The sequence below is a fragment of the Anabrus simplex genome, chromosome 3, assembly GCF_040414725.1.
Source record: "Anabrus simplex isolate iqAnaSimp1 chromosome 3, ASM4041472v1, whole genome shotgun sequence".
In the NCBI taxonomy this organism is placed as follows: Eukaryota; Metazoa; Arthropoda; class Insecta; order Orthoptera; family Tettigoniidae; genus Anabrus; species Anabrus simplex.
Window position 1 is genome coordinate 440,265,831 of NC_090267.1, and position 27,042 is coordinate 440,292,872.

Here is a 27,042-nt window from a genome sequence, read left to right on the forward strand (position 1 = left end):
TAAAAATGAAGTATGAGTCAAAAATTTGAATTGCATGGACAAAATTATAATTTCATCTGTATGTATGAGGATAATGTCAAAATTACTTTTTTTGTTACAGAGCAATTGGTTATATTCCCAGTAACTATGTTAAAGAGAAAGAGCTGCTTGGACTGCAGAAGTATGAGTAAGTAATAAGAGTTTCTCTTTACATTTTTCAGTAGAACTTACATGCTCCAAGTAATATGTTGTGTGATATTGCCTACCTGAAAATCTAAGACTGGCTGTTAATCAACTTTCATTCCTCTTCCTTCTGCTCCACTGAATTCTCGTCTGTAAATTTGCTCTCTATTTCAGGGTGGCTGTTTAATATTCTCTCTTTTTTGTTTTTCTTTATAAGTTAGTTAATTTTTGTTTTATTAAACAGTATCTTCTCTTTTCATAGTTTTGTTTGCAAAACTTGACTCTAGGGCCCTTAGCATAAATTATATTATTTTGGAAGGTAAATCATATAAATCTTACCTCATATTACTTGTAGGAGAGATATGTGTTCATTGCCAATGCTTGAGGCTCACCACTGCCGTTGGAAATATATTTGTAAGAAATGATCATAAATCATGCAACATTTTCCATACTACAGTACTCGCATCAACAGACACTGCCATTGGCTGAAATTTGTAAAATATGGCATCACTCGCACAATTAAACACAGGTAATTTTTATTTGCAGCACTTGTTCAAATTACTTGTGCTGTCCCTCACTTACCAGGAATGTTCTTTGCTGTTCACCCCTGACAATTTAGAATAATGTTGTGTCACTATGAACCAAGTTTTTTCAAACCAATCGAGTTGGCATCTCATCAGTAATTACTGACATGAGTAAGCAAGTAAGTCATTTTTAGAAAGATTGAAAGGAACATAATGACAGGTCAATGTAGAAATTCACCCACAAAGTGGTCTGCCTGACAAACTTCATCAGTTGATAAAATGACAAATTAAATTATTTTTTCAAAGTATATATCAGTATGATTCAACCACCCTTGTATATGGAGAAGTGTTTCATGGTATAGAATTTACACAGATGTTTAATGTTTCCTTGATGATGAGGCAAATAGATTAGTTATATACAATATAGAAAATAAGAATGTCATTGTGTTAATAAAAACAGCAAAGTTATAATAAATAAAAGAGTAATGAAAGACAATGTTTTTTCTTCTGAGTGTCTGCTTAACTCTTCATCCTATCTTTTCTGCCTCTTTTTAATACTCATCTCTTCCCTCCCACCTTTAACTTATTTCTTCTCTTCTTTCTCCTGCTTTTCTTTGCTGTCATGTGCTGTTTTGAATGATGAGAACAGGGTAACATAACAAATAAGGGATGTGGTACTTAGCTCTGTGTTTGAGAAGTCTGTGCTATTTGGGTGTACCATATGTAACAAAAATAAAACTTACAGAATGGCATTACAGTTGGCTTTAAGACATTTATTCTCATTACAGGTGGTATGTAGGAGATATGTCCCGCCAGAGGGCAGAGTCATTGCTCAAGCAGGAAGATAAAGAAGGATGCTTTCTGGTTCGAAATTCCTCCACTAAAGGGTTCTATACCCTTTCACTATATACAAAAGTGTAAGTATTCATCCGGCAATGTGTGTTTGAAAAAATTCATTTCATTGTTCTTTTTTATTGTTGGAACTGTAAAATTGAGTTTATACACTCATGAAAACAAAACAAAAAGTTGCTCTTCTTAGTAAATTTGGACCCAGTATGAAAAGAAAAACACTACGTGACTAAACCAAACCAATTAAAGAACTTCCTCAGTTAGAACATCACAAATTGAAGACTGTTTTCAATGCAGTCACACGAGTCGGTAACATGTTCGTCCTCCACGAACCCTTAGGCACTCTTGAATGCAATGGGGCATGCTCAGTACCGAATCGTTGAGTATTTCTTGAAACAAATGGTCCCCCTTCTTGATGACAGCATCTTTTAGGCCCTAAATCATTAGTGGTAAATGTCGATAGTTGAAAATTACTCTTTTAAGAAAGTCTCTGCTCTGTGCAGTTAATTCCAGAGAAGATGCCTACTAGTCCATTCTGCGGCTCTCACGTCCTTCTAGGTATGCATTCATAGATGCTGCGCAATGTGGACCAGCCTTATTGTCCTTTAGAGTAACCCCATCTCCTACAGTCTCTGCAAAATCACTTACTATGGGTGCGAGAGTGTTGTGTTTATATACTGCAGCCGTCATGTTTCCTTGAAAATGAACCAGTGATGCATGGAGGTCGAAAACATGATTCCTGCCCAGAATAGTGCTGAACGTCCATGCTGTTGATGACATTCTACGGAGAATGATTCATTGTAACGTTCCCCTCGTTCCCTCTATATTAAAAGTAAAAGTGACCCATTACAGCTTTGGCTTTTGCAGGTGACATCTTGATAAATATAGAAGAAATTATTGCTGGGCATGTAGACCAAAGTCCAATGGCATTAGTAGCTCCCAGTATTTTACTGGAAACTGCACCCAGTATTCTCAAAAGGTTTGCTCCCTTTGAATGTCTGTAGTGGAGTGCAGCTCACTTTTATTCAACAGAATCTTAAAGCAGAAAACCTAATTTGAAGTATAATGCTGTTGTGTATTTAGTTGACATAGTTATCCTTCACAAAATAGTGATGAAGGCTAAGGTGGATTGTCATTTAACCCTCTTGCACTCAGCGTGCCAATCTATCGGCACAGGATGTTATGGCGAGAATGCTCACGGCACCGATACATCGGCTCTGTGCTATTCAGGGATTTTGGTCAATTGTGTGGCTGTTAAATGGTAACAGATGATTGTGACAGTAACTTAAAGTGTTGAATTTGCATTTTACTCAACAGATATATCCACCAGCTCTACGAAATATTTTTATTTTCGACAAATGAAATCTGTTGACCGTGAATGTTTATGTTGTAGTTGTTTGAAGATGTTATTGTGTGGATCTGTTTTTGGTTGGCTTATCAATATAACAATTTGATCTTGCTATCAGTTTAGTTTAGAGTTTATTTCGTTTCTCTGGTATATCACGTGTTCGCGTTACTTCCCGAGCTATAATTATACATCTTCTCATTACTTCATTGTTGCATGTGCTTGCGTCATCTTTTTTCTTGTAATGGCTGGGCCATGTTCAAGGTCGAATGATTCTGATGTCCTTGAATTTTCAGATGATTTAGACAGTAACAGTGACTTTTTTTGTCGGAGTGATTCTCATTATGTGGGAAGTGACGATTTTACTCCTGAAGATTTTCACAGAGTCACAGTTGCTTACCATGTATCGGACTGTGAAGAACCTGACATCGATGACAGTCACGTGTACAGTGAATAACTTTGTGTCATACTTCATGAGTAAATTGCAGCGCACACATCATACTGATATAAAATTATTTAGAATTAAATGTTCATTTCAGGTTTAAGAGTAAAGAAGAAAGATGCAATAATGCCTGATCTTTATGTCATTGAAAACCCTTATTTATTTTTCAAAAATTATGCTTGTTTCTAAACACTATTTTGTAAACATTTACCAAAAAGAACACCAGACAGTTGCTGAATATATAGCAGTGTTGCAGCATGACCTTGTAGAATGTGAATCCTCAGTTAAATTTGAATTTAATCAGACAGTCTCTAGTGTATATGTTTTTTCAAAGCCCAGTTTATTCCTGGTCTAACTGATGACTGGCTACTTTCATTATTATGTTTCTAACTTTTAATATTGTGTAGGTTTATGATTCACATTTCATTTTGCATCAATAACCACTTGTTCATAAATCCGAACGGGTACTTTAGGTAGGATTGTTATAAGAATGAACAGTGTATTTTAATTGAAAAATATCGATGTTACTTACCTACATGCTACACACATCCAACCATATGTCATCACAAAACAGTCAACAATATTCAGCAGGTAATTCCTGCATGCAGTCTTAAACTTTGAGAATTTTAGAATTCCTGACATCAGCTGAAAGTGAATTCCCAGTCACAAGGGAACAGATCTATTGTACATGGAAGAACAGTTGATGAGTTTAACAAGAAAAGTGCCAGATCATGTCTTACGATTATGGAAGGTATGTCAAACCCTTGTCTTGTTTCTCTATAGGATCTGGCATGAAATGAGATTAATTTTTGTAGCAAGGTTTTATGGCCGAATATGAAATGAGGACAATAAATTTCAAAGAAATGCACTGTGGAAGATTTTTGTTCAGAGTTAGATATATCACTGTCGATATACTGTAAGAAACTGTATAGGTTGGGGTGACATAAACATTGTAACTAAAATTGAAAACAAATCACAGACTGTATTTCGATACTCATTTCAATTTCATGGTTTGTTCATGCATCACATCAACAAGGAGGACATCACAAGAGATATGAATCATAAGGAGATGGGTAAAGTGTGATGCTGATTGTGGTTTGGTTGCAGAAAGTTTGGACCTTGTTTTAGTCCTTCTCAATCACCTTTCTGTTATGATGTTGTAGAAATTACTTTATTTTAACTGATTCTTTAGAATTGTCAGGTATTGGATATTTGATCCTGTGTAATTCTCATATTAAGTAGAGTACCCATGAATCAATAATATATTAACATTATGTCTTCTGTACCTAGCAATTAATTTCCTTGATGTTGATAAATAAAATGCTTTGAAGTTCAGCATAAGTGCATATGTGGTTTGTTTCTTGTTACAGTCCTCATCCCCATGTAAAGCACTACCACATCAAGCAAAACTCGAGAGGAGAATTCTTCCTTTCAGAAAAGCACTGCTGTGGTTCCATTCCTGACTTAGTGAATTATCATCGCCACAATAGTGGCGGACTGGCTTCACGCTTAAAGACTAGTCCTTGTGATCGGCCAGTACCAGCGACTGCAGGCTTAAGCCATGGTAAGTTATACTGTTAGTCAAACTGTATTAGAATGTTCGTCATGTGATTGTTGAAAGAAGGTAAAGCACAGTAATTACAATACGCTACAGACTTCTGTAAAATTTATAGCCTATGGTGTACACGTAATGCCTTTTAAGGTAAGAAAGCTAGTAAGAGAGGAATATATGTGTGTAGAGAATTGATGAGATAAAAACATGTTGGAGTATACAAAAATTGAAGGGGAATGCCCCCCAAAAGTAGAATCCAAAGGTAGAATCCTCTTATTCCAATGAACGCTTCAGCCAAAAATGCTAGATGTATGTGATGTTTCCGGCATTTTATGTGATATTTTGTCAACATGATTTTACCCAGTCTGTTCCCTGTACGTATATATTAATGGGTGTGGTCTTTACTTATAATGATTATTAAGAAGAAACTTTGTTCCAGTACAGAGGCCATTCATTATTACTGTCTTATATGTAAAGATAGGACATTACATTTAGTTGAAGCATGTTTTGAATGTTTGATGCATATTGTATATTTTCTTACAGACAAATGGGAGATAGATCCTCAAGAGCTCATGTTGCTAGAGGAACTAGGCTCTGGTCAGTTTGGCGTGGTGCGCCGTGGAAAATGGAGAGGCTCAATCGATGTTGCTGTTAAGATGATGAAGGAAGGCACCATGTCAGAAGACGATTTTATTGAGGAAGCTAAAGTCATGACGTGAGTTACTTGTACAAAATCTTTTAAGGATAAAATTAAACTGCTTGTTTCTGTAAACAAAAAATAACTCATAGCTTCCGAACTGTGTGGCGTATCTTAGTGACTCTTTTCCTTGTATGTTTAGGTATAATGTCTACAAAACTGACCAAAATCATGTGCCTAGGGTTGATAGCTGTTTGAAGAACAATTATCTGCATGCAAGAAATTGGCCAAAGTATGTTATATTAAAGTAACATAAAATTTAATTACTAATTTTGGAAATATATATCTGGAGGTGGTCAGTTTTGTAACTGTGACTTTAAACAGCACATTTAAAAAAGAAGATTGCTAATACTACTAAATGACTCAGCAGTGAAAGAAACTGTGAATATCGACATGTAAATAGCTGCCAATTTGATTGATTCATTCATTCATTTGTGAGTTTGATAATACTGTACATATATCAGTTCTGAAAAATACAGTTTATAATTCTGTTGTAAACAAGTAATATTTTTCACTTAGAAAGTTTCATTGCTGTACAGGTAATAACGACTGAGATAAAAAAATATTTTGAAATTACAATTTTTGAAGGTTTTAACATATAGCAGTTCCCTGAATGGGAACAATTCTTAAATTTCTTTTATTCATTGTACGGTCTAGGAACTTAATGTAGGTCATAATGTGTGTATAAATGTTTTCGTGCTATGAGTTATAATCATATCTGTACAAATTTTAATACTCTTTAAGTATAATTATTTGTAAGCTAGGATTGGGAGATATGTTCAGATATTTCCTTGTCCTTGTCCCCAGTTGTGATCATCATCAGCATCAGCATCATCATCATCGTGTCACACCCAATGGCACATCAGTTGTGGACCATACTATGGTATAATTTAGGTTCTGTTGGGTGATCTAATGCTGAATGTTAATTAATGTTATTAGATTAACACCTGATGTGTCAGCAGAGATCTTTTACTTGCTGAAATCATATAATACTGAGTTCTATATTGATTTTTTTCTGCTCATAAAAAATCCTGCCACCTCTGCAGAAGTTGAACCCTCTCTCATGGATCTGGAGACCAGTGCTTTACCACTGATCTGCAGAGGGAGCTGGAATTGTAAATGAAGTATGCAGAACGTTTAAAAGCATCAAGATTGTACTATATTTGACTGGATTCTGTCAAAATACAGTACTTTGTGCAGTGGTTATGGAAAGTCTTGCATAGCCCATAAGAATATTCAGATATTAGTAACAATAAGGAAAACAAAAAAGTAATAAATCAAGTCATGAATGAAAATGAATCTGAGTAGGAACACAGGATAGGGGCTGCCTGGCTGAGGTGGTAAAGGTGCATTCGGTTCACCCTGAAGGACATGGGTTCATTTCCCCATCAGGAAGTCAAAAGTTTAGGAAACAAGATTTCCACTTCCAGAGGTGCATATGACCTTGAGATCCATTCAGCCTTCACAAAAAATGAGTACTAAGGTAATTCCTGGGGGCAAAGGCAGCCGGGCATGGAGCTTACCACTCTACTCCACCAAGTGCCGAGGTTTCAGATAGTGGAAACCTTTACCTTCCACCCCTCCAAGGGCCTTCATGGCCTGTACATAGCTGACTTTGCTTTGTTTGCTTTTTCTTTAATAGGATAAACATGGTGACAAGTAGAAGAGGGAATAACAGAAAGAGGAGATGAGGAAAAATAAGAAAATACAATAGGAGAAGGACAATCTCCACATCTTCTTACCCTGCAATCTTCATATAGTAGAGCTTTCATTGTCCACCCCAGTTCTTCTGCATTACATCCGTTTCTTCTCGGCTTGCGACCATCTTGTTTGTGCTTGCCAGCTTCATCAGAAGAGTGGGCTTCAAGAATCCCGGAGGGGCCATCTTTACAGATCTTCGGTCTTGATGAAAGAAGTGAAAGATAAAAAGAAAGCAGGGTGTGCTGATTTTCATACCATACTCTTCAATTTTCTTGTTCACTGTATCAAGTTGTTCTTGTTCTTTGCTGTTTGTTCCCCAGACTACAATATTGTCTGCAAATAGTAATAACTTCATCTCCCTGTTCCCATATGCTTCCTTTATCTCCTTTACAATTTCATCCATAACCATTAGAAACAGAAAAATATAAGTAATGAAAATAAAGATAAGGGAACAGAAGAAACAAGTGACGAATTAAGTCTATATACTTCTGTAGAAAGATAGGGATAAACACAATGATAATGTAAGAGGAAAAAGTAGCAGAAAGAGGATACAATACAAACAGGGGTAGTGTACAAAGCTGACTACTTCATCAAACCATCACTAGCCAGTGAATATCATAGAGCCCTAGTGCGCAATAAACTCGTCCTTCATGCTGTAATAAACCAAACAACCGCCTGCAAGGATGTTCATTCCGTTGGACAACAGTAGCTTTTTGTGTTTTCTCTCTTTTCGTTCATAAAACCAGTAACTCTAACCAAACATTATCAAGACTGTCATTACACTTAGTCGCCAATGTAGATTACCTTAATTTACATGGTTATTAAAAGATAAATTAGTGTTATTTAATGTTTTTTTTTTGTTGTTTTTTTTTGCCACAGATTTTAATATCCGTGTTTGTGTTGCCACCTCAAATAATTGGGAACTTTTCTCTGTACTATCCTTACAGAAAATTGCAGCATCAAAATCTAGTCCAGCTGTATGGTGTGTGCAGTAAACATCGTCCTATCTACATTGTGACAGAGTACATGAGACATGGCTCTCTCCTCAACTATCTGAGGAGACACAAAGCTACACTGGGTGGTAACGTTGGTATGCTACTCGATATGTGCATACAGGTTTGTACTCCATTGGTTCTTAGTAACAGAATTACTTCATCATATGGAACTAATAATTTTACATGAAAGTTTACCATGAATTTTTGGGAGACGGAAGCCCGCACGGCATACGTTCTCTGGTTTTCATCGCTAATACTACAAAACGAACATACTGTGTGAGTTGATCGGCGCTGCAGTATATGATTTGGTTCATATAGGCCTAGTTCTTGAAAAAATATATAGATGGCAGTAAACTACAGCTCTACACATCATATTCTTCCTCTCAAATCATGTCGGAGCTGTGTAGACTCGAGGGCAGTGTGCACATAATGGCGGCCGCATTGAACAACAGTGAATTATACCAACTGAACTGACCTAACAGATCAAACTTAATATTTATGTACTAATTATTTCATAGATTTATCTCCTGTACCAACAATTATGAATGGCCTAAAAACCAAATAAAATCAATATCAGCCATATTTTATTAGTTAAGGTTAAATGTTGAACTTTTTAACCAAATGAAAAACCTACTCATTTCAGTTCACTATTTCAGTGGTAAGGGGTCTGTCAATTGTATTACAGTATTTACAAGAGGTATGAAGTAGAAAGTATGAAATACAGTGAAATAAAAAAAATTGCCTAAATACAAAACTAGTATTTAATTTTTTAAATCCAAAATTAGTGAAAAATGGCCAGTCCGGAAGATTAAAATGTACGAAAGTGAGCAAGACCTAAATGTGTTAAAACAGTACTTAAAAGTATTTATTTAAGGTTGTACATTGAACTTTTTAACAAAATGAAAAACCTACTAATTTCAGTGGTAAGGGATCTATCAATTGTATTACAGTTTTTACAGATACGAAGTAGAAAGTATAAACATTTGATAAATTTATAGGTTACAGATGGATGAACTAGCCATAATTTAACTGATGGTTTTTATTATATCTCTGTTCATTGTGTAAACATGATTTTCTTCCGGAAATTAAAAAGAGAATGCAAGCAAATGCATTTTACGGGATTGCAAATTATACACTACAAAACCAAGACATTCCAAGGACATGCAAAGAAGTTTTGCGCTCAACATAGTATGTACCAGTATTGGCATATGCAGCAGGTACTGTACATGGACAACAACAAAATGAGATGAGAGTAGAATTCAGGTGGGCAAGACAAAATTCTTTAAAGGGATCGAAGGGAAGACAAGGAAATAAATTCAGAAATGAAGAGATTAGAAAGATGAGTGGTGTTTCAAAACTAGAGGACAGGATAGAAATAAGGAACCTGAAATGGTATTAGCATTATTTATTTACCACCATTTTGAGCAGAAATATGGAAGATCTAGAGAAAAAGGGTGAGCGCCCATGTTCCCTAGACCTATCTTAAGATGAGATACTATTTACAGTATTTACATGGTTTATAAAATTCAGTACTGAAATAGAACTGTGCAAGATACGCATGTATACATAATTTCTCACTTTTCATTCATTGTCTCTATCAACAGTAGGCTGATCATCCATTCCTTCAATCATTCCTGTGCACACGTACTTCTTTTCACTTTACTTTTTTCTTTAATTGGCTTTACGTCACACCAACACAGATAGGTCTTATGACGATGATGGGACAGGAAAGGCCTAGAAGTGGGAAGGAAGTGGCCATGGCCTTAATTAAGGTACAGCCCCAGCATTTGCTTGGTGTGAAAATGGAAAACCACGGAAAACTCTCTTCAGGGCTGCCGTAAGTGGGGCTCGAACCCACTACTGTATCTCCCAGATGCAAGCTCACAGCTGCGCGCCCCTAAACGCATGGCCAATTCGCCCGGTTTTCACTTTACCAGTATGCCATTCATACATTTCCCCATACACTCACAGACACATACAGCAGTTCCATTAAATTACATTTTTCTTCACATGCATCCAAAATTTTGGAAGAGGCATGTTCTTGACATCCCCTGACAGCGAGTTCCATAGCTTTGCAGATCGCCAATAAAACCCCTTCTGATAGACTTACGGGCGAAAGATGGACAAAGGATAACTCCTTCGCCTGTCTGAGCTGAGTGGTAAACAACTGATAGATGTTGAAGATGTTGAAATTTCTGTTGATGTAGAAAGGAATTTCAAAAAAAAAAAAATCAGGTCAGTTTGTTGGGTGAATGTCTCAGTGGAAGGTAGGTAACCTTATTGGTTGGGAAGGGGAAGGACGGTTAATTAGCTTTTCGGTGTAGCGCTGTACTCTCTGCAGCTTGCTCATGTTCTCTGCTGTTGTGGGATGCCAAGCAGGTAGACCATACATCCCTATGGGCTGAACCTGAAAAGGTAAGCTGACCTTATTGCTCATGGACTGAAGTCCCTTAAATTCCTATAGAAACCCCAGGATTTTTGTTGCCTCGCACTTTGCCTCTTCACACTGTATATTCAGCTTTAAATTGGCACAGATGGTCACATGATCCAAACGAGAAAAGACCATGTTCCAAAGAAAGTATTTACAGAGAAACCAACAGGGAAGATACTACAAGGAAGGCCTTAAAGGGGTGGATGTTTACAGTGGAGAAGACAGGAGGAAAGATGGAAGAAGGCTGAGGATGACTTTGAATAAAGTTGAAACTTGATCCCCCTTGAATTGGATTAATTTGTGGTATTTGCAGATGATGTGGTGATTTGGAGAAACGGAGAAAAGGAAGTACAAAGGAGACTGGACATTTGTAATGAAAATCTGAAGGAGTCTGGAATGGTAATTTGTAAAAAGAAAACTGTAGTCATGCACTGTGAAAAAGAGAAGCCAAGTGAACATAGACAGAGAACAGTTAGAGAAAGTAAAACAGTTTACATATCTGGGTAGCATTATTAATGGAAGTAATGAAATCAACACTGATAACAGACTAAGTAAAGGTACAACATTTTATCATCAACTCAGAGAGATGACAAAGTACCCAAGAGAACAAAATGAACATTATACAGGGTCTTTATTTATGCTTGGCAAGGACTTTCTTGCTCAACCTTGGCCATCAGTGACAGTTCAGTTGCCGGCTACCGCGCATGCGTTTGTACGGCAGAATATGGTGTTCAAAATCATTATCATGCATTTTACTCACCATGTTTACAGTTTATGCGCTCCCAAACGTAATCAGCATCTCCTAATGAAGTTTTCAGTTATCTACCAAGTTCTTCAGCTCTGATCGATGCAATTGCAGCTCTTATATTGTCTTTAAGTTCATCTAGTGCATGAGAGTTGTTCCCATAAACTACATGTTTTTAACATCCCCCACAAATAAAAATCACATGCCGTTACATCTGGGCTGCGAGGGGGGCCATAGATTTTTACTTACGATCCTCGTACCAAACACGCTTCAGTAAGGAGATAACGACCTTTACGTCTATTTTTATTGTTTACTGAACCTGTACATTTGAATCTCTTGGCCAGTTGTTTTATTGTCCGATTGATAGGAATGGGTCCCCCTGGAAATTTCGCTCGAAACTTTTGTCTTGTCCTAGCGCACGATTTTCTGCACTTAATGTAAGTATTGTGCAGATATACACGTTCACATAACAAATATTTCACATACATTACAGCACTATACACAGTCACAATAAAACACTATACAATACGACATACAGTACGCAGTAGCTTCATTGAACACCCTACTATCTCGGAGCTCAGCTCTCAGCAACTGCAGGAAGTGCCGGAAACCGCGCGCGCCAGCGGCCGGTGGCGGCCTGTCATCGGCAGCCAAGATTGAACGAGAAAGTCCTTTTCAAGCATAAATAAGGACCCTGTATTGTAAATATATTGTTGGGAAGAGGCATTTTATAGTTTTATGATATGCAATAAAGCAAAATATTTAATCTTAAAACATAGACTTTCATGGCCATCTTATAAAAAACAAAAACCATAGTAAACTCTTTCAAAGTATAGTTAAAGCACGAAAATTTCTTCCAAATAATAATTATTGATGAAATTTATATGATTCATTTGATGGTTAATTTGAACACACTTTTTGACTTTTTGCAAACTTGTGTGAGGATAACAAGATGTTGCATCATTTGAAGAGAATTTCATTGAAAGCCGTGACACTTCAAAATAGCAATACGTATTGTTCCTTACTCCTGATGTTATTAACTGACTACAAAATTTAAATGTTAATTTGTAAAATTACTTATTTGCATTCAGTATACAGGCTGTTTGGAAGATAAGTGCAAACGTTTTTTTCTACTGGTTATTGATAGGGCCCTGAATACATATAACATCAAAATAATGACCTATTTCCAAAAATTAAAAAATGTTGTTTTTTAGCTCCAAGTAGTTTTCAATAATGAATGTCATTACAATATTTTTGAATGTGAAAACGTTTGCTTCTTATACGTAAAACATTTTCATGCAACTTACACGTGCATACTATCTGAAGCTGGAGTACAGTGGTGTACTGAGAATTGCGTCTTACGCATTTCGCATGCATACTGCCTGAAGCATGATATGGTGGTTGGTAAATCCCTTTCAGACCTGAAAGGAAACTGGAAGTATGAATTTTTGTTTGTACATCAAAAACTGACTAAAATGCTCTGAAATACATATATTTATAGTTTATTTTACAAAATAAAAACTTAACATCTGAAAGAAAAGCACACAGTTGTGCATGTCGGGACTTGATTCACTCATTACAAAAAGAAATTCAACTCAGTACATGTGAATATATGTGAATATATGTGAAATGCACATGATCAGATGTTCTATTTTTCAGTGTAGAATGATTTAAAACTATTAAAATTTTTGTTCAGACACAAGTATACGTTACATTTCGTACATCGAGTACAAGTTCTTCTTTTACAGTCCTTACGGTAGCAGCACCCAGCCACTTCCTTACACATTGCTTGTAGCGAAACCTAGCCCGCGCAATTGTGCATATCAACATTCAAAACCTTATGGTATTACATATGATGTTGCATCTTCACAATTTACATTCACTAACGAATTTACACATTTCATTAATTATATTCCAATATTCAGCAAAGCTTCTAGATTAATATGAATGCAATAAATAAATAAATAAATAAATACTTACTTTTGGCATTACTGCTTCCCACCATCTTGCCGATCAACTGTATTTTAAAACTCTTCTTCCTGCACGCTGGTGGTCAAGAGCTAACTTAAAACAACTGACATGTTCCACACAAACACTGTCTAGCACTAAGCAGATGTCATATACGCTCAGACATAAATGAAACATAAACCTGCACAACTGTGCGTACACATTCTGAAAGGGATAAGCTGAGGGGCTAACAAAACTACTACCTATATCACAAACATCACATTCTACTTCAAGCTCTTCCCTCAGACAAGCATTTGTTAAATTTTAAAAAAAATCGTATCTTAGGAACTGCAGATATTCATCCGTATCTTCCATGAGGTTATTTGCACTTACCTCCAAGCATCCTGTATAATACTGTAATATTGCCATATGATTAAATAAATACTATTGATGAAAATCATAAAGAATGTTTCCTTATTCACAGGTGTGTAAAGGAATGGCCTATTTGGAAAGGCACAATTACATTCATCGAGATCTTGCCGCGCGGAACTGTCTCGTTGGTTCAGAAAATGTCGTAAAAGTTGCAGATTTTGGACTTGCAAGGTTGGTAAACAGGTTTCTGTGGTCACTGTATTTCACTGCATTACAACTATCAGAACATAGCTATTTCACTGAAGCATCTGTTGGATTGTTATGGTTGAAAAGAGAAAGCGAAACTTTCAGTAACTTAGTTAGTCAGCTGGTAGGTTTTATTATCTGAGAAGTAAGTAAGTGAACTAAAAAGGCATTTAGTGGTTTTTCTCTACAAATAGCCCATAAAAAAAGTATGGTCATTATATGGTACGTAGGCCATCCAGAAATTTTTCCTATTTCTTTCCTCTTAAACATATTTAGCTGGGAAATATGAGCTGCTTTTTTTTTTTTTTTTACGTCGCACTGACACAGATAGGTCTTATGACGACAATTAAAATATGAGCATGCACAACAGATTATGATGCAGCAATCTTATACCAGCCTTACAGGTCCCTCTCAAAACAAGAGGCATGGAATGCTCAGTGCAGGTGTTGTGCTGATCTATGGCAATGCTCACCCACGTACGGCTCGATGCTCTGCAACTATTCTGCAGGAGTTCACCTGGGAGGTGTTTGATCATCCACTGTACAGTCCTGATCTTGCTCCCAGTGACTTTCATCTTTTCTTGCACCTCAAGAAATTCCTGTCACTCGCTGGTTCCATTCCAAGATGGCAGACTTCTACGACACCGACATACAAAAGTTGATCCCATGACACGTCAAGTGTCTCATTCCTGGTGGTGAATAGCTCCAACATTTCTGTATTCTGTATCGGGCGCCAATAAAGTTTTCATGTAACTATGTTGTCTTTTTTTTTTTTTTTAATAGAAAAAAAATTCTGGATGGCCCTCATATTATACTCTTACATCTGTACACTTTGTCTACCCTTCTTGAAATTGTTGGGCAGTACTAGTCTGCAGGTGTTCTCCAGGATGCTGTCCTCCTCTAGTTTCCTCTATGGGTCACTGGTGGAGCCTCTGGGTTCCAAGATCATAGGCTCAAACCCAGAAGTTATAGTTGGTTTTAGGAAGGACGAAAAAGAGTTCATTTGGCACTTCATGTTGTATGATAGCAGCATGTACAAGATCTCTGATGACACTTTCGTCATTCATCAGTAATCTGCATTTAGGACTGTCGCTTAGGTGGCAGATCCCCTACCAATTGTTTATCTAGCTTCTTCTTAATTTTTTTCAGAGAACTTGGAAATTTATTGAACATTTTCCTTGACAATGTATTCCAATCCCTTACTCCTCATCCTGTAAATGAATATTTGCCTCAATATGTCATCTTGAATTTCAACTTTACCTTCAAATCATGTATCTTTCCTACTTTTAAAGCTCAGCTCAAATTTATTTGTCTTGATGTTAACCCAACAAAATTCAAATTCCATCATAGATCACAGTTCTATTTCTCTTCCTTCTGGTAAAGTAAAACGGAATTTTGAAATTGACATGCAGGCAGCCTAGACGGCATCAGGACAAATGCCTGCACTTGGTAGCTGAGATTATATTATTATTATTATTATTATTATTATTATTATTATTATTATTATTATTATTATTATTATTATTATAAATAATAATGTTATTGCTTTACGGTCCTCTAACTACTTTTATGGTTTTCGGAGATGCCAAGGTGCCAGAATTTTGTCCAGCAAGATCCCTCTTCCCGTTTTGCCACGAACGAATTTCAACAGATTGGCCACACTTCTAGTACTTCAGTGAACCCTGTCATGCCTAAAGTGAAGTGCAGTTATGGTGTAAAATTAAGAAATTGAGTGAAAAAGTTCAATGAAGAGATCCTCAGTACTAACGGAACAATTCTCTTTTGTAAAACATCTGAAGTTAAGATAGTGCCAGTAAAGCAATTTCATGTGAATGCATATTGAACGTTTTAACATACTCAAGCTCTGTGAGTTTGTATGATATAATCTGTCTGCTGTATTATCACTAACCATTTTTTGCTACTTGAGACATTTAATGTTAATAATACTCTCATATTTGCTATATATCATTAAATTCCACAAGTCATATTTTACCTCTTTTTTTTTTTTGTCATACTTAGCTACTTTTTAGGACATATTTGCTTGCATATATGAGGGCTATTTTTTTTTTCAAGGTCCGATTGGTCACGAAATGAAACAGCAGTACAAATTTGACACTTTTCTATTAGTAACATGTACTGATACATCACAGCTATTTTTCAACATAGTCGCCTCGCAGATTGAGACATTTGTCGTAGCGTGGTACCAACTTGTCAATGCCCTCTTGATAGAACATCGCCGCCTGCGCCTGTAACCATCTTTGTACGCTGGTCTGCAGCGCCTCGTCGGTGTCAAAACGCTGTCCTCCTAGCCAGCGTTTCATGTGAGCAAAGAGGTGAAAATCTGATGGAGCCAGGTCCGGACTGTATGCTGAGTGATCGAAAACGTCCCACTGGAAACGCTGCAGGAGGTTCGTGGTGGCAGCTGCAGTGTGCGGCCGAGCATTGTCATGGAGGAGGACAATGCCTGATGACAACATCCCTCTCCGTTTATTCTGAATTTCCCGTCGTAGACGTTGAATAGTCTCACAGTATGCGGCTGCAGTGATGGTGGAACCACGTTCCATGAATTCCACCAACAGAACTCCTTTCCGGTCCCAGAACACAGTAGCCATACACTTTCTGTTGGAGAATGTTTGCTTGAATTTCTTTGGCTTACTCGGGGAGTGCGAATGCATCCACTGTTTGGATTGCTCTTTTGTTTCTTCCGTTTCAAAATGAACCCATGTCTCGTCCCCTGTGACAATTTTGTTCAAAAAATCCGGTCCTTCATCATGGTAGCGCTGGAGAAACGCTAAAGCAGCGCCAATTCGCTGTGTTTTGTGATGGTCAGACAGCATCTTCGGAACCCATCTCGCACAAAGTTTGCGGTACTGAACTGTCTCACTCACAATTGTGTAGAGAGCTGACCTGGAAATTTCAGGAAACGAAGCACTCAACACAGAAATTGTGAACCGACGATTTTCTCGAATTGCCTGATCCACACGCTGAACAAGATCATCGGTTGACACACGCTTCCTTCCCTGGCCGCCTGCATCATGGACGTCTGTACGCCCTGCTGTAAAGTTCCTGCACTATTGTCGCACTTTGCTGTCGCTCATGCACGTTTCACCATACACACGACTTATTCGGCGATGAATTTCGGCTGCATTGCACCCCTCAGCCTGAAGAAATCGAATTACACCGCGCACTTCACACTTGGCGGGCGAAGCGATCGTTGTAGCCATGTTTACGAGCGCGCTGCACGTTCACTACTGACGGGACTGAGGTGAGGCGCATAACGGTCATTTCAGAGACGTTGCGCAACACATCTGCGCAGCGGTTCATCACATATTTGCGGGCGTTTGACTGTCGCGACCGATTGGACCTTGAAAAAAAATAGCCCTCGTACTTCTTTTGGTCATAAACTTCCAAACACTACTGATGACCCATCTAAAGCAAAGCAAAGCAAAGTCACCTCCGTACAGGCCATGAAGGCCCTTGGAGGAGTGGAAGGTAAAGGCTTCCACCATTGTTAACCTTGCACGTGATGGGGTAGAGTGGTTAGCTCTACGCCCGGCCGCCTTTGCCCCCAGGAATTAACCTGGTACTCATTTTTGGTGTAGGCTGAGTGAACCTCAGGGCCATATGCACCTCCGGAAGTAGAAATCTCGTTCCTTAAATTTTACAACTTCCTGATGGGGATTCGAACTCACGTCCTTCTGGGCGAACCGAGCACGCCTTTACCACCTCGGCCAGGGCATCCCCTAATGACCCATCTACTATAACATAAAAATACATATTCTAACCTAATAGATAACTTGGTTTGCTTTCCCGCCATTCCTTGCTTGATGATGGGTACACACTTTCCCATATTCGCACTCCATAGTCTCATTTAAATCCCCAATCACCCTCCAGTCAGTACATATCCTCCCTACCGAAGACAATCTCCATTACATTTAAACACATCCCATTCTATCTTTTGCAGATCCCACACATTCCCAACTATGGTGGCACATATTCTTGCTTGTGTTATGTTGTTGGTATCAATGTGAAAAACTACCTATCCTCCTTTACCCTCCTCCTTCCCTTTTGCTTTCCTCACTGAGCGAGTTGGCCGTGCAGTTTGAGGCATGCAGGTGTGAGCTTGCATTTGGAGTAGAGTGAATTTAAACTACACTGTCGGCAGCCCTGCAGATGGTTTTCCATGATTCCCCATTTTCACACTTGGCAAATGCTGGGATCGGTGCCTTAATTAAGGCCATGCCCGCTTCCTTCCCACTCCTAGCCCTTTCCTATCCCATCAGTGCCATAAGACCTTTCTGTGTTGGTGTGACATAAAGCAACTTGTTAAAAGATTCCTGGATAACACTCTAGTCTGGTTCCCTTTCCTCCACACACTTAACCTCATTTTCCTAAAAATGGAGTCCCCCATAACCAAAGCCTCAAAGTCTACCCACATCATTAGATTCCCTCCCCTTTTCCGGCGTCGCTTGTTGCGATACATAGCTTTTGCTTCATCCAAAAGACAACAGTAATAGGCTGCATTAATTCTGAATTAATTAATTCTCCTTTGTTCGTGCAAGCACCTTTCCAGCCGATGGGCGTGTTTTGGCCTTGGCCGGAGCTGATTCCTCTTTTCGCTGCCACTCCATGCTTGCTTGCTTTGACTCTGGGGTGTGATGATGCACCCAAGTTTCATCACAAGTCACAATACGACACAAGAAATCCTCTCTTTCCTCCTCGTAGCAATGCAGGAGTCTCTGACAAACTTCCTGGCCTAAATTTTTTGGTTCCTGGTTGAGGAGACGAGGAACCCACCTGGTAGACAATTTTCTGAAGTGGAGTTCATCTCGAATGATAGTTTGAACACTTCTGTAACTTATTCCTATGGCTAAAACAATTTACAAAATTTTTATTCGCTGATTTTCACCAGTAATGTCACGAATGGTAACAATGTTGTCTGCTGTGATGCTTGTTCGCGGTCTCCTTTCATGAGGTTCATTTTCCACAGCTTCTCTTCCTGCCAAAAATATTTTAATGCACTCATACACTCAAGTCTGCAAAAGTGTTTCTTCCCTAAACTGTGCGCGGAGCCGTCTCAAAATTTCATAGGGTTTGGTGCCCTCTTTTGTGAGAAATTTGATAACGATGTATTCCGCAACAGATGTGTGCTCCTCTTGCTCAGTCATGGCATACTGAAGCAGCCCAGCTCTCCACCGTCGTTCGCGCGCACAAACCCCTTCTCCAGACTCCCCTACCAACATCCTGGCAAAGCCCTGCCTCAGAATTATTATTAACAGCAGCGTTACATTCAAATTCCCGTTTATATTTGATCTGCCTTCATATGCATAAGTACATAAGACACATACATCATGGCACTGGCGCAATCACCTTTCTCCACATTCCACTCGCTGAGTCGTACACCATCCCATTATCTTTTAACCACTCTAGAAATGACATCAATATCCTGGAGCGCATCTATCCTTACCGACGTTACAGACGATAGTATTATCACCCCTTTTCCACGTAATACCTGCTTTTCTTGGTACTTTAAACCTTTCCCATTTATCTGCAGTCTTAGCTGATAGTTGGTAGAACAATATTAACTGCGACTGTGGCTTACAGGTATGTCTTGGATGACCAGTATACTAGTTCTGGTGGTACAAAGTTCCCAATCAAGTGGGCTCCTCCGGAAGTTTTAAACTTTACACGCTTCTCTTCGAAGTCCGACGTTTGGGCTTACGGTAAGTTTCAACATTATAGATATTATATTCCTTCCACCATTGTAATTATGGAAAATGTTGAGGTATTTTATTGAAGCTTGTGTCCAAGTTTGAACAATTGCATTAAATCTGTTTAAAAATGTCTGTAACTTTATGGTTTTCAGTCTTAGTAACCAATATACAAGGTATTTTAGTATGGACTACTATTTTAAGTACAAGAGCTTGTATAAACATGTACCAAGTTTGATATATGTGTGGAAATACAGTTGTTCATATGTAGAGGCATGATTTCCTTGCATTAATTTTTGTACGATTTTGCGAGGATACTAATTTTCGCTTTATGTCGTGAAATAGATATTGCCGTATCGCTTTAATTTCGCTTTAATGAAATTCTAAAATTAATCATTAAAGGTTTCATTATTGTGGTTCTGAATTATTTATATGAATGGTAGATGTATAAATTACTAGTAAGCATCCAATATTATTTCATTTTATTCCTGATTATGATTACATAGCACTTACATTACAGTGTCATTGGGCCATCCTACCCATTCCTTACTTTGTGAAAAGATAACATAGCACATGTTACAATGGAGCTCTCTTTCATTAGTCATCTCTGGTCATTGACAATCAAATTGTACTTCGAAAAAAATCGCTCTAGATCAACGGATGAACAGGGAACCCAAATAGACTTTAAAACAGAATTTGCAAATTTCAGGTGCATTAATCTTAATGCTAGCAGTGACTGAATTATTTCAACTTGTTGACTGGGATTTTCTTCAATTTGTTTTCGCAGAATATCTTTAAAAGCACGGTATCCAGCAATAATATCAGGCTGCTTCAACTTTTTAAAGCCAGACAATTTTTATACTTTTTCACTCAGTGATGAAACATTTGTATAGTTTGATTGAATTACATTAGTTGGATGAAACAAATCATTCAAAAGTCCAAATAAAATGTTAGCATCACTTGGGGACAAGTGCTTTTCAATTTTTCTTTGCAACTAAGACATTAACATTTTGGAAGAGAAGAGTCGCTTCACTTTTTAACGATTCACTAAACCCTTCAATAATCTTACTAACTAGTTCACCAACATGGTTAGAAGCAATTACATTCATTCTATCTTTCAGTTCTGTTATTTTCGAAACAAGCAAGTGAGAATATGGATAATTAGACTCTTCTAATTCCAAAACAATATCTGCAATAAATTTGCAATTTTCAGCAACAAATGCTGCTTGGGATTTTACCAGGTTGCAAAATCTGGCATCTTCCATTTCTTCCAACCAGTTTACCACTGGTACAGGTTTCAGTGACAACTGTTTTAAAAATGAGTGGATGATATCTACATTTGCATGTATGTAAGAGGCAGCTTTAAACCAACTTCCCCATGTACTCAACACAGGCTTGTTATACTATGAAATTGACATATCTGGGAAGTTTTCACCTAGGTATGAACGAAACATGTGTTTGATTTTTCTTGACATATGAAAACAATTCTTTGTCTTTGACACAATGGAATTAAGTTCTTTCAAATTCTTTTGCAGGGCATTACCGAACAAACTGAATTTATGAGCCTAGCAAGTGATGTGAATTAAATGTTCTCCCATTATTCCCTTAAGCAGTTCACAATATTTTAACATACGGAGCGGAATCAGTTATCACATACTTTACATTCTCATGGTTAATTTCAAAATTACGCAAAACATGAAGGATTGCTTGAGAACACGTTCTGCTGTTCACAGCATCTAGAAACGCATGTTGTAACAAAAATATTTCCTGTTCAGATACTGGATCTTGAGTTTTGATCAAGATTGTGAACACACAGCGGCCTGAAGAGTCGGTAGCTTTGTCGCAGATAAGAGCCAAGTTCGTTTTCCCTTCCAAAGACTGTTTGATGCTTGCTAGTACTTCGTATGAGCAACAGGGGACGTATTGTTTCCTTAGTTGGTTGGCTGTGGGAAGGTCTCCAGATTCTAACCAATAGAAAAAAAATCTTTATCAGAAAGAGGTCTTAGAAAACCTAGTCTTACTATCACTGATCGTTGATTGTGGAGGTTTAATTGATAGACTGTACATACCTGGTACATAATTTTAAAGCCATTTCCAGACTGCAGGGTCGTCTACCTTCTCCAGCGGGATGTTGGCTTTGAGTAGCATCACTGTTGTTTCGTGAAAAAATTCTATTTTTTCACTCTTAGCTTTCTTTTGCATATCTAATGAGAATTCTATTGTTGCCTGCCGTTTCACTATTGGAGTGCTAAATTTACATTCTGAATGTTCCTTATTTTTAAAACAATGTTTTGAGACAGTATCTTTTTTTCCCCCACTCGATACGAACATTACAAAATTTACACATTAAAATATTGCTTTCCGAAACGTATAAACCTTCACTCCCAATCTGTTTAGCTCTGCTGTGCACCGTAACACTTGTCGAGCGACCCATCTTCGCTACTGTCTGTGATCACTTTCTTAATTTTACCTGACCATGAAGCCGAAATACACCATTCAGTTGTGCTGCTTGTAGACGTCATTAGGGATTCCAGGATTGCACAATGCCGTGAGGAGACAGGCTGGGTGGGATTATCAGCCACCACAAGAACAACATTCCAAACATTTCGTTTGGCAAGAAGCCTGGAGCCAACCCCTTTTCTTTGATGCCATGTCAAAGAGATTTTCCAGAACATTAATGATAACATAATTATTTCTTTCCTGTTGATGAATTTTTGTTTGCTCTTCCTTTTCTTTTCATTCACAATCTTGGAACAAAATGTCAAGTTTGTTATTCACTACAGATTTAGCTGTAATATTGTGCTTATCACAAAATAATTTTGCTTTAAAATGGCCTTATCACTTTAATTCACTTTAATTCATGAATATAATATCCATATTTTCTTAACTAGAAACATATGATTCATAAAGATATCGCAAAATCGCTTCAAAATATTTTTTGTCGCGTTAGCGTTAATGCGAAAAATCATGCCTCTGTTCATATGGTACCTTTAAGGACAACATTTTGAAAATTATCGAAGATACACAGATGATTTGTTGATGCTCAAACCTTTTGAACAACATTCAATGGGTAGTTACAGCTGTTTGAATAGGGTGCTCACACTTCTGTTGTGTTCACAAGTTGGAAACAGATGACAAGCACATGGGACTAACTGAAATGTGCTTGAAGCTGTTACCTGGCTGTGTTTGGTAATACACTTGTTCTGAACAGTGCCGCGTACATTTACACATGCTGAATATGCCTGTGTGGTATCTTCTTATGCATTTTATAATGGAAATACTTGCTGCTTTTAGAGAATACCACCGAGCGAGTTGTCCGTGCGGTTAGGGGCGCGCACCTGTGAGCTTGCATTTGGGAGATAGTGGGTTCGAATCCCACTATCGGCAGCCCTGAAAATGGTTTTCCGTGGTTTCCCATTTTCACACCAGGCAAATGCTGGGGCTGTACCTTAATTAAGGCCACGGCCGCTTCCTTCCAACTCCTAAACCTTTCCTATCCCATCGTCGCCATAAGACCTATCTGTGTCGGTGCGACGTAAAGCCCCTAGCAAAAAAAAACCTTTATTGGTTAAATCGTGTGTGTGTGTGTGTGTGTGTGTGTGTGTGTGTGTGTGTGTGTGTGTGTGTGTGTGCGTGCGTGCGTGCGTGCGTGTGTGCGTGTGTGTGTGTGTGTGTGTGTGTGTGTGTGTGTGTGTGTGTGTGTGTGTGTGTGTGTGTGTGTGTGTGTGTGTGTGTGTGTGTGTGTGTGTGTGTGTGTGTGTGTCATCTCCACAGACACACAGGTCATCCATGGGAGCGTAATCTTGAAAGACCAGCAGCAAGCCCTGCACCAAGAAAAATGTTATTTACAAGCTTTGATTTCTTTTGGGATATTAGGCCGAGTTGATGTTATAAATACGTTGGCATTTCAATTACAATTCAGTAGCCCTTGTTGAGATTATATCTTGACATATTTATAATGTCAGTAACCTGTAATAAGATTTTTTTAATTAAGAAAACACCTGTATTCGGGAGATAGTGGGTTCGAACCTCACTGTTGACAGCTCTGAAGATGGTTTTCCATGGTTTCCCATTTTCAAATCAAGCAAATGCTGGGGCTGTACCTAAATTAAGGCCATGGCCGCTTTCTTCCCATTTCTAGCCCTTTCCTGTCCCATCGTCGCCATGAGACCTATCTTTGTCGTGCGACGTAAAGCCAGTTGTAAAAGAAAAAAGCTACCTATAATCATGTTAGCGCAGCATTCGTGAATTAGTGTAGCATAGGACAGAGGTAATATGAGGAATAGCTATAGGTTGTAAAAGATTTTAATACCATTAGTAGCTTATATTGGTTAACAACAAAACTGAAGTTATTTTAGTGAAAACGATCAAACATATTGCAGAATAGTAGACATAATGGTATTTAAGACTAATGACTGATTTTGCACTGATAGTACATAATGGTTTTTTTGTTTTTGTTTTGATTTTTTCTGTAACATAGTAGGCTTTATTCTATAGTAGGCTAGTTGTTGAGTGAGATCCAGTAATAAGTTGTTCTGATGTAATATGTGCAGGAGTTCTTATGTGGGAGGTGTTTACCTGTGGTGAAATGCCATATGGCCGTCTCAAGAACACAGAGGTAGTGGACAGAGTCCAAAGAGGCATCGTGTTGGAAAGGCCCAAAGCCTGCTTCAAGGAAGTGTACGAGGTGAGTTTTCAATCATTGAGAAAGTGAAAACGTTTTAGTAGGTTATTATTTATCACTAAAACTAATGTCTGACAAGATGCTCATTAATTCAGTTCCATACTTTCATTTCATCAAAATTATTAACTTACATTTATTCCCTGATGCACAAAAGAAGAAGCAGAACTTTCCCTTCCCTCTTTAATGAATGGAGTCAATGCCTTAATATTCCCCTCAGCCCCCTGTTTCCCTTCCCCTCTCCTCTCCATGGAACTGAGTTCTTTCTTGCAGAATTTCCTCTTACAACACCCCCACCTACTCTTAACTGCCAGGACCAGAGCAGGAAGACTGACTTCAGTCAAAACGCAGTTGCTGAGGCTGACAGACAATTAGCGGCTTGGATAAGTACAAAAAAAATCCTAAAAGTACTGAAGTGAGAGTAGACTATTATACTCATTATTTGCTCTTACTTGTTCACGTCGTCACCAATTTACCATCATTGATGAGTTTATGCAATGTAAACAATACTGTAAATATGTGTGCATGGTTTAAAGTGATTTTATATAATCTGAGGATGTTCTTGTAGAACAAAACATTTCATTCTTTATTTGATAGTGTGTATTTTTTTACAGGTACGTGGGTGGGTGGGTGGGTGGGTGGGTGGGTGGGTGGGTGGGTGGTCCTCAGCCTGAGGCTAGTTGGATCCTGAACAGCTCCACCATTAGCTGTCATAGATGGCCTAGGCATCACTGAAGAGGTGTACTAGAGACATGAGGAGTGAAGTAGTTTCCCATTGCTTTCCTCACTGAGCCAGAAGTTGCTGTTACATATCAGTCTGCCAAGCCCAATAAAATGCATGCACCAACCGACCCTATGAGCAACATTTTCACACCATTCATAGCAGGGACTGGCTGCATAAGGAATGGCATTACTAGCATCGCTCATACCTCAGTCAATTTCACATTGTCAAAGTCAAGAATAAGGCTGAGACAGATCAATGAAAGTAATAAAATTGCTCTAGTCCATACAAAAAGACACAGTGTGCTCTAAACACTAGGTCTCACCAGCAAAGGCATTAGACTATATGTTATAATAACGTTTTTGACATACCGAAAAGCTTTAAAGTTATATTAACTAAGTTGACACTGAAAAGTATGGCATCCTTTTTAACAAACTTTTCGATCAGACAAATCATTTTTGTTTCAACTTTGATGTCATATTCTTTTATTCCAAAACTGTTTCATGGACAGGAAAATGTTCATTTTCTCCTGGGTAGCAAATAGACACTGAAGAAATGGCTTCTATGCAATCATGTTTTCATATATTTACTCCCTCATCTGATATAAGGTAGTAGAGGTGTAACTGCTACTTATGTCACTGCTACAATAAAGTAACTGTGAAAAGTAACAGTTAAAAATAACATCCAGCGTTACCTTTTATTGGTCACAGCCTAGTCATGGCTTCAAGCTTGTCTCGTTACAGCTGTGTTGCGAAGTCCCATTCATTCACTCGCACATGCATCACTACACTGTTGAAAGTCGGTGCAGCAAAACACGCATTCCTATTTGCTATAAAGTTAACGAGAGGCAGACAACGGATGAAATGAGAAGACAACATAGCGTGTTTTCTGAAATCTAGAGAAGTGAGTTTGACAATGCCCCGATCAAGGATAGAAGACAAACCTCGACACAAACCGGTACAAGAGGATCGATTAAGTAAAATGAGGTAATATTATGTTATCTATAATATCAATATGGAAAGTTAGCATACTAATTTATTTGTGGTACAAGAAAAATTATACCGGTGAAACTTATAATGTAGGTAACCCTGTGCGATGTCTGAATCAACGATTACCCCCGAGTATTTGAATATGTCATAACAGTTTACACTTGAGTTACCAGATGACAGCAGCAACTTAAAGAAATACTCTATTGAGTAGGCCTATATTATACACTATAGTGTATTTGACTTACAGCAGTCTTCTACGAAAATGCACTCACTTGGAAGACATGCGTACTATCTGAACTCTGATGGTCACATTCTGTGTCTGTAAGCTGCTACTAGTGACAGTTACCACTTCCCAATTACTGTTTTCAGTAGCACGTTATTCTGTTGTAGTTACTCAGTATAGTGACAGTTACCACTTCCCAATTACTGTTTTCAGTAGCACGTTATTCTGTTGTAGTTACTCAGTAACCTGTTATTTTTGTCCTCGTTACATTTGTAACAGTGACAAGGTAACTGCTATGTTATTTTTCAGCTATTTCTATAAGGTAGATTGTAATAATAGCCTATATCTGGTTCATTCATCCCATCCCTGACCCGGTCAAAGACTGGAAAACAGGTTGTAGATTTTAATTTTTAATTTTCTATAAGGTAGATAAGAAACTCCATAAACTGTATACTGTAGTGTACTGCATCTGAGTTCAGCTGTGTACAATCGCATGCTGAATAGGTCCATTTGAATAGAGCGCTAAATGGTTCCAGCAATGAAGGTAGGATTTAAAACTATAGATGAATGATAGATAAATGATCAACTTTCTTCAGCCTCGTGCTTGCAGACCACAGCAGCTGATAGAGCATGTTCCTACTGTGTTTCATAAAACAAACTTACATGTTTACTCTCTGAAGCTGCAGTATGTCTTGTGAGTGCACAAACTT

General features: G+C 38.0%; 1 protein-coding gene across 8 annotated transcripts in view; it reads left to right on the forward strand.

Annotated features, from left to right (window-relative positions):
• The window catches only part of Btk (tyrosine-protein kinase Btk29A), a 485,585-nt gene that overhangs the window by 452,423 nt on the left and 6,120 nt on the right, over nt 1–27,042 (forward strand). For 7 of the 8 annotated variants that reach the window (XM_067143509.2, XM_067143503.2, XM_067143505.2 and 4 more), the window contains 8 exons: nt 101–166; nt 1,475–1,603; nt 4,693–4,886; nt 5,418–5,589; nt 8,220–8,388; nt 13,875–13,993; nt 19,612–19,730; nt 24,272–24,405. In XM_067143509.2, coding sequence (XP_066999610.1) covers nt 101–166; nt 1,475–1,603; nt 4,693–4,886; nt 5,418–5,589; nt 8,220–8,388; nt 13,875–13,993; nt 19,612–19,730; nt 24,272–24,405 — 1,102 coding nt within the window. The remainder of the gene's footprint in view (nt 1–100; nt 167–1,474; nt 1,604–4,692; nt 4,887–5,417; nt 5,590–8,219; nt 8,389–13,874; nt 13,994–19,611; nt 19,731–24,271; nt 24,406–27,042) is intronic. The other variant, XR_010859555.2, reaches the window with a different exon arrangement.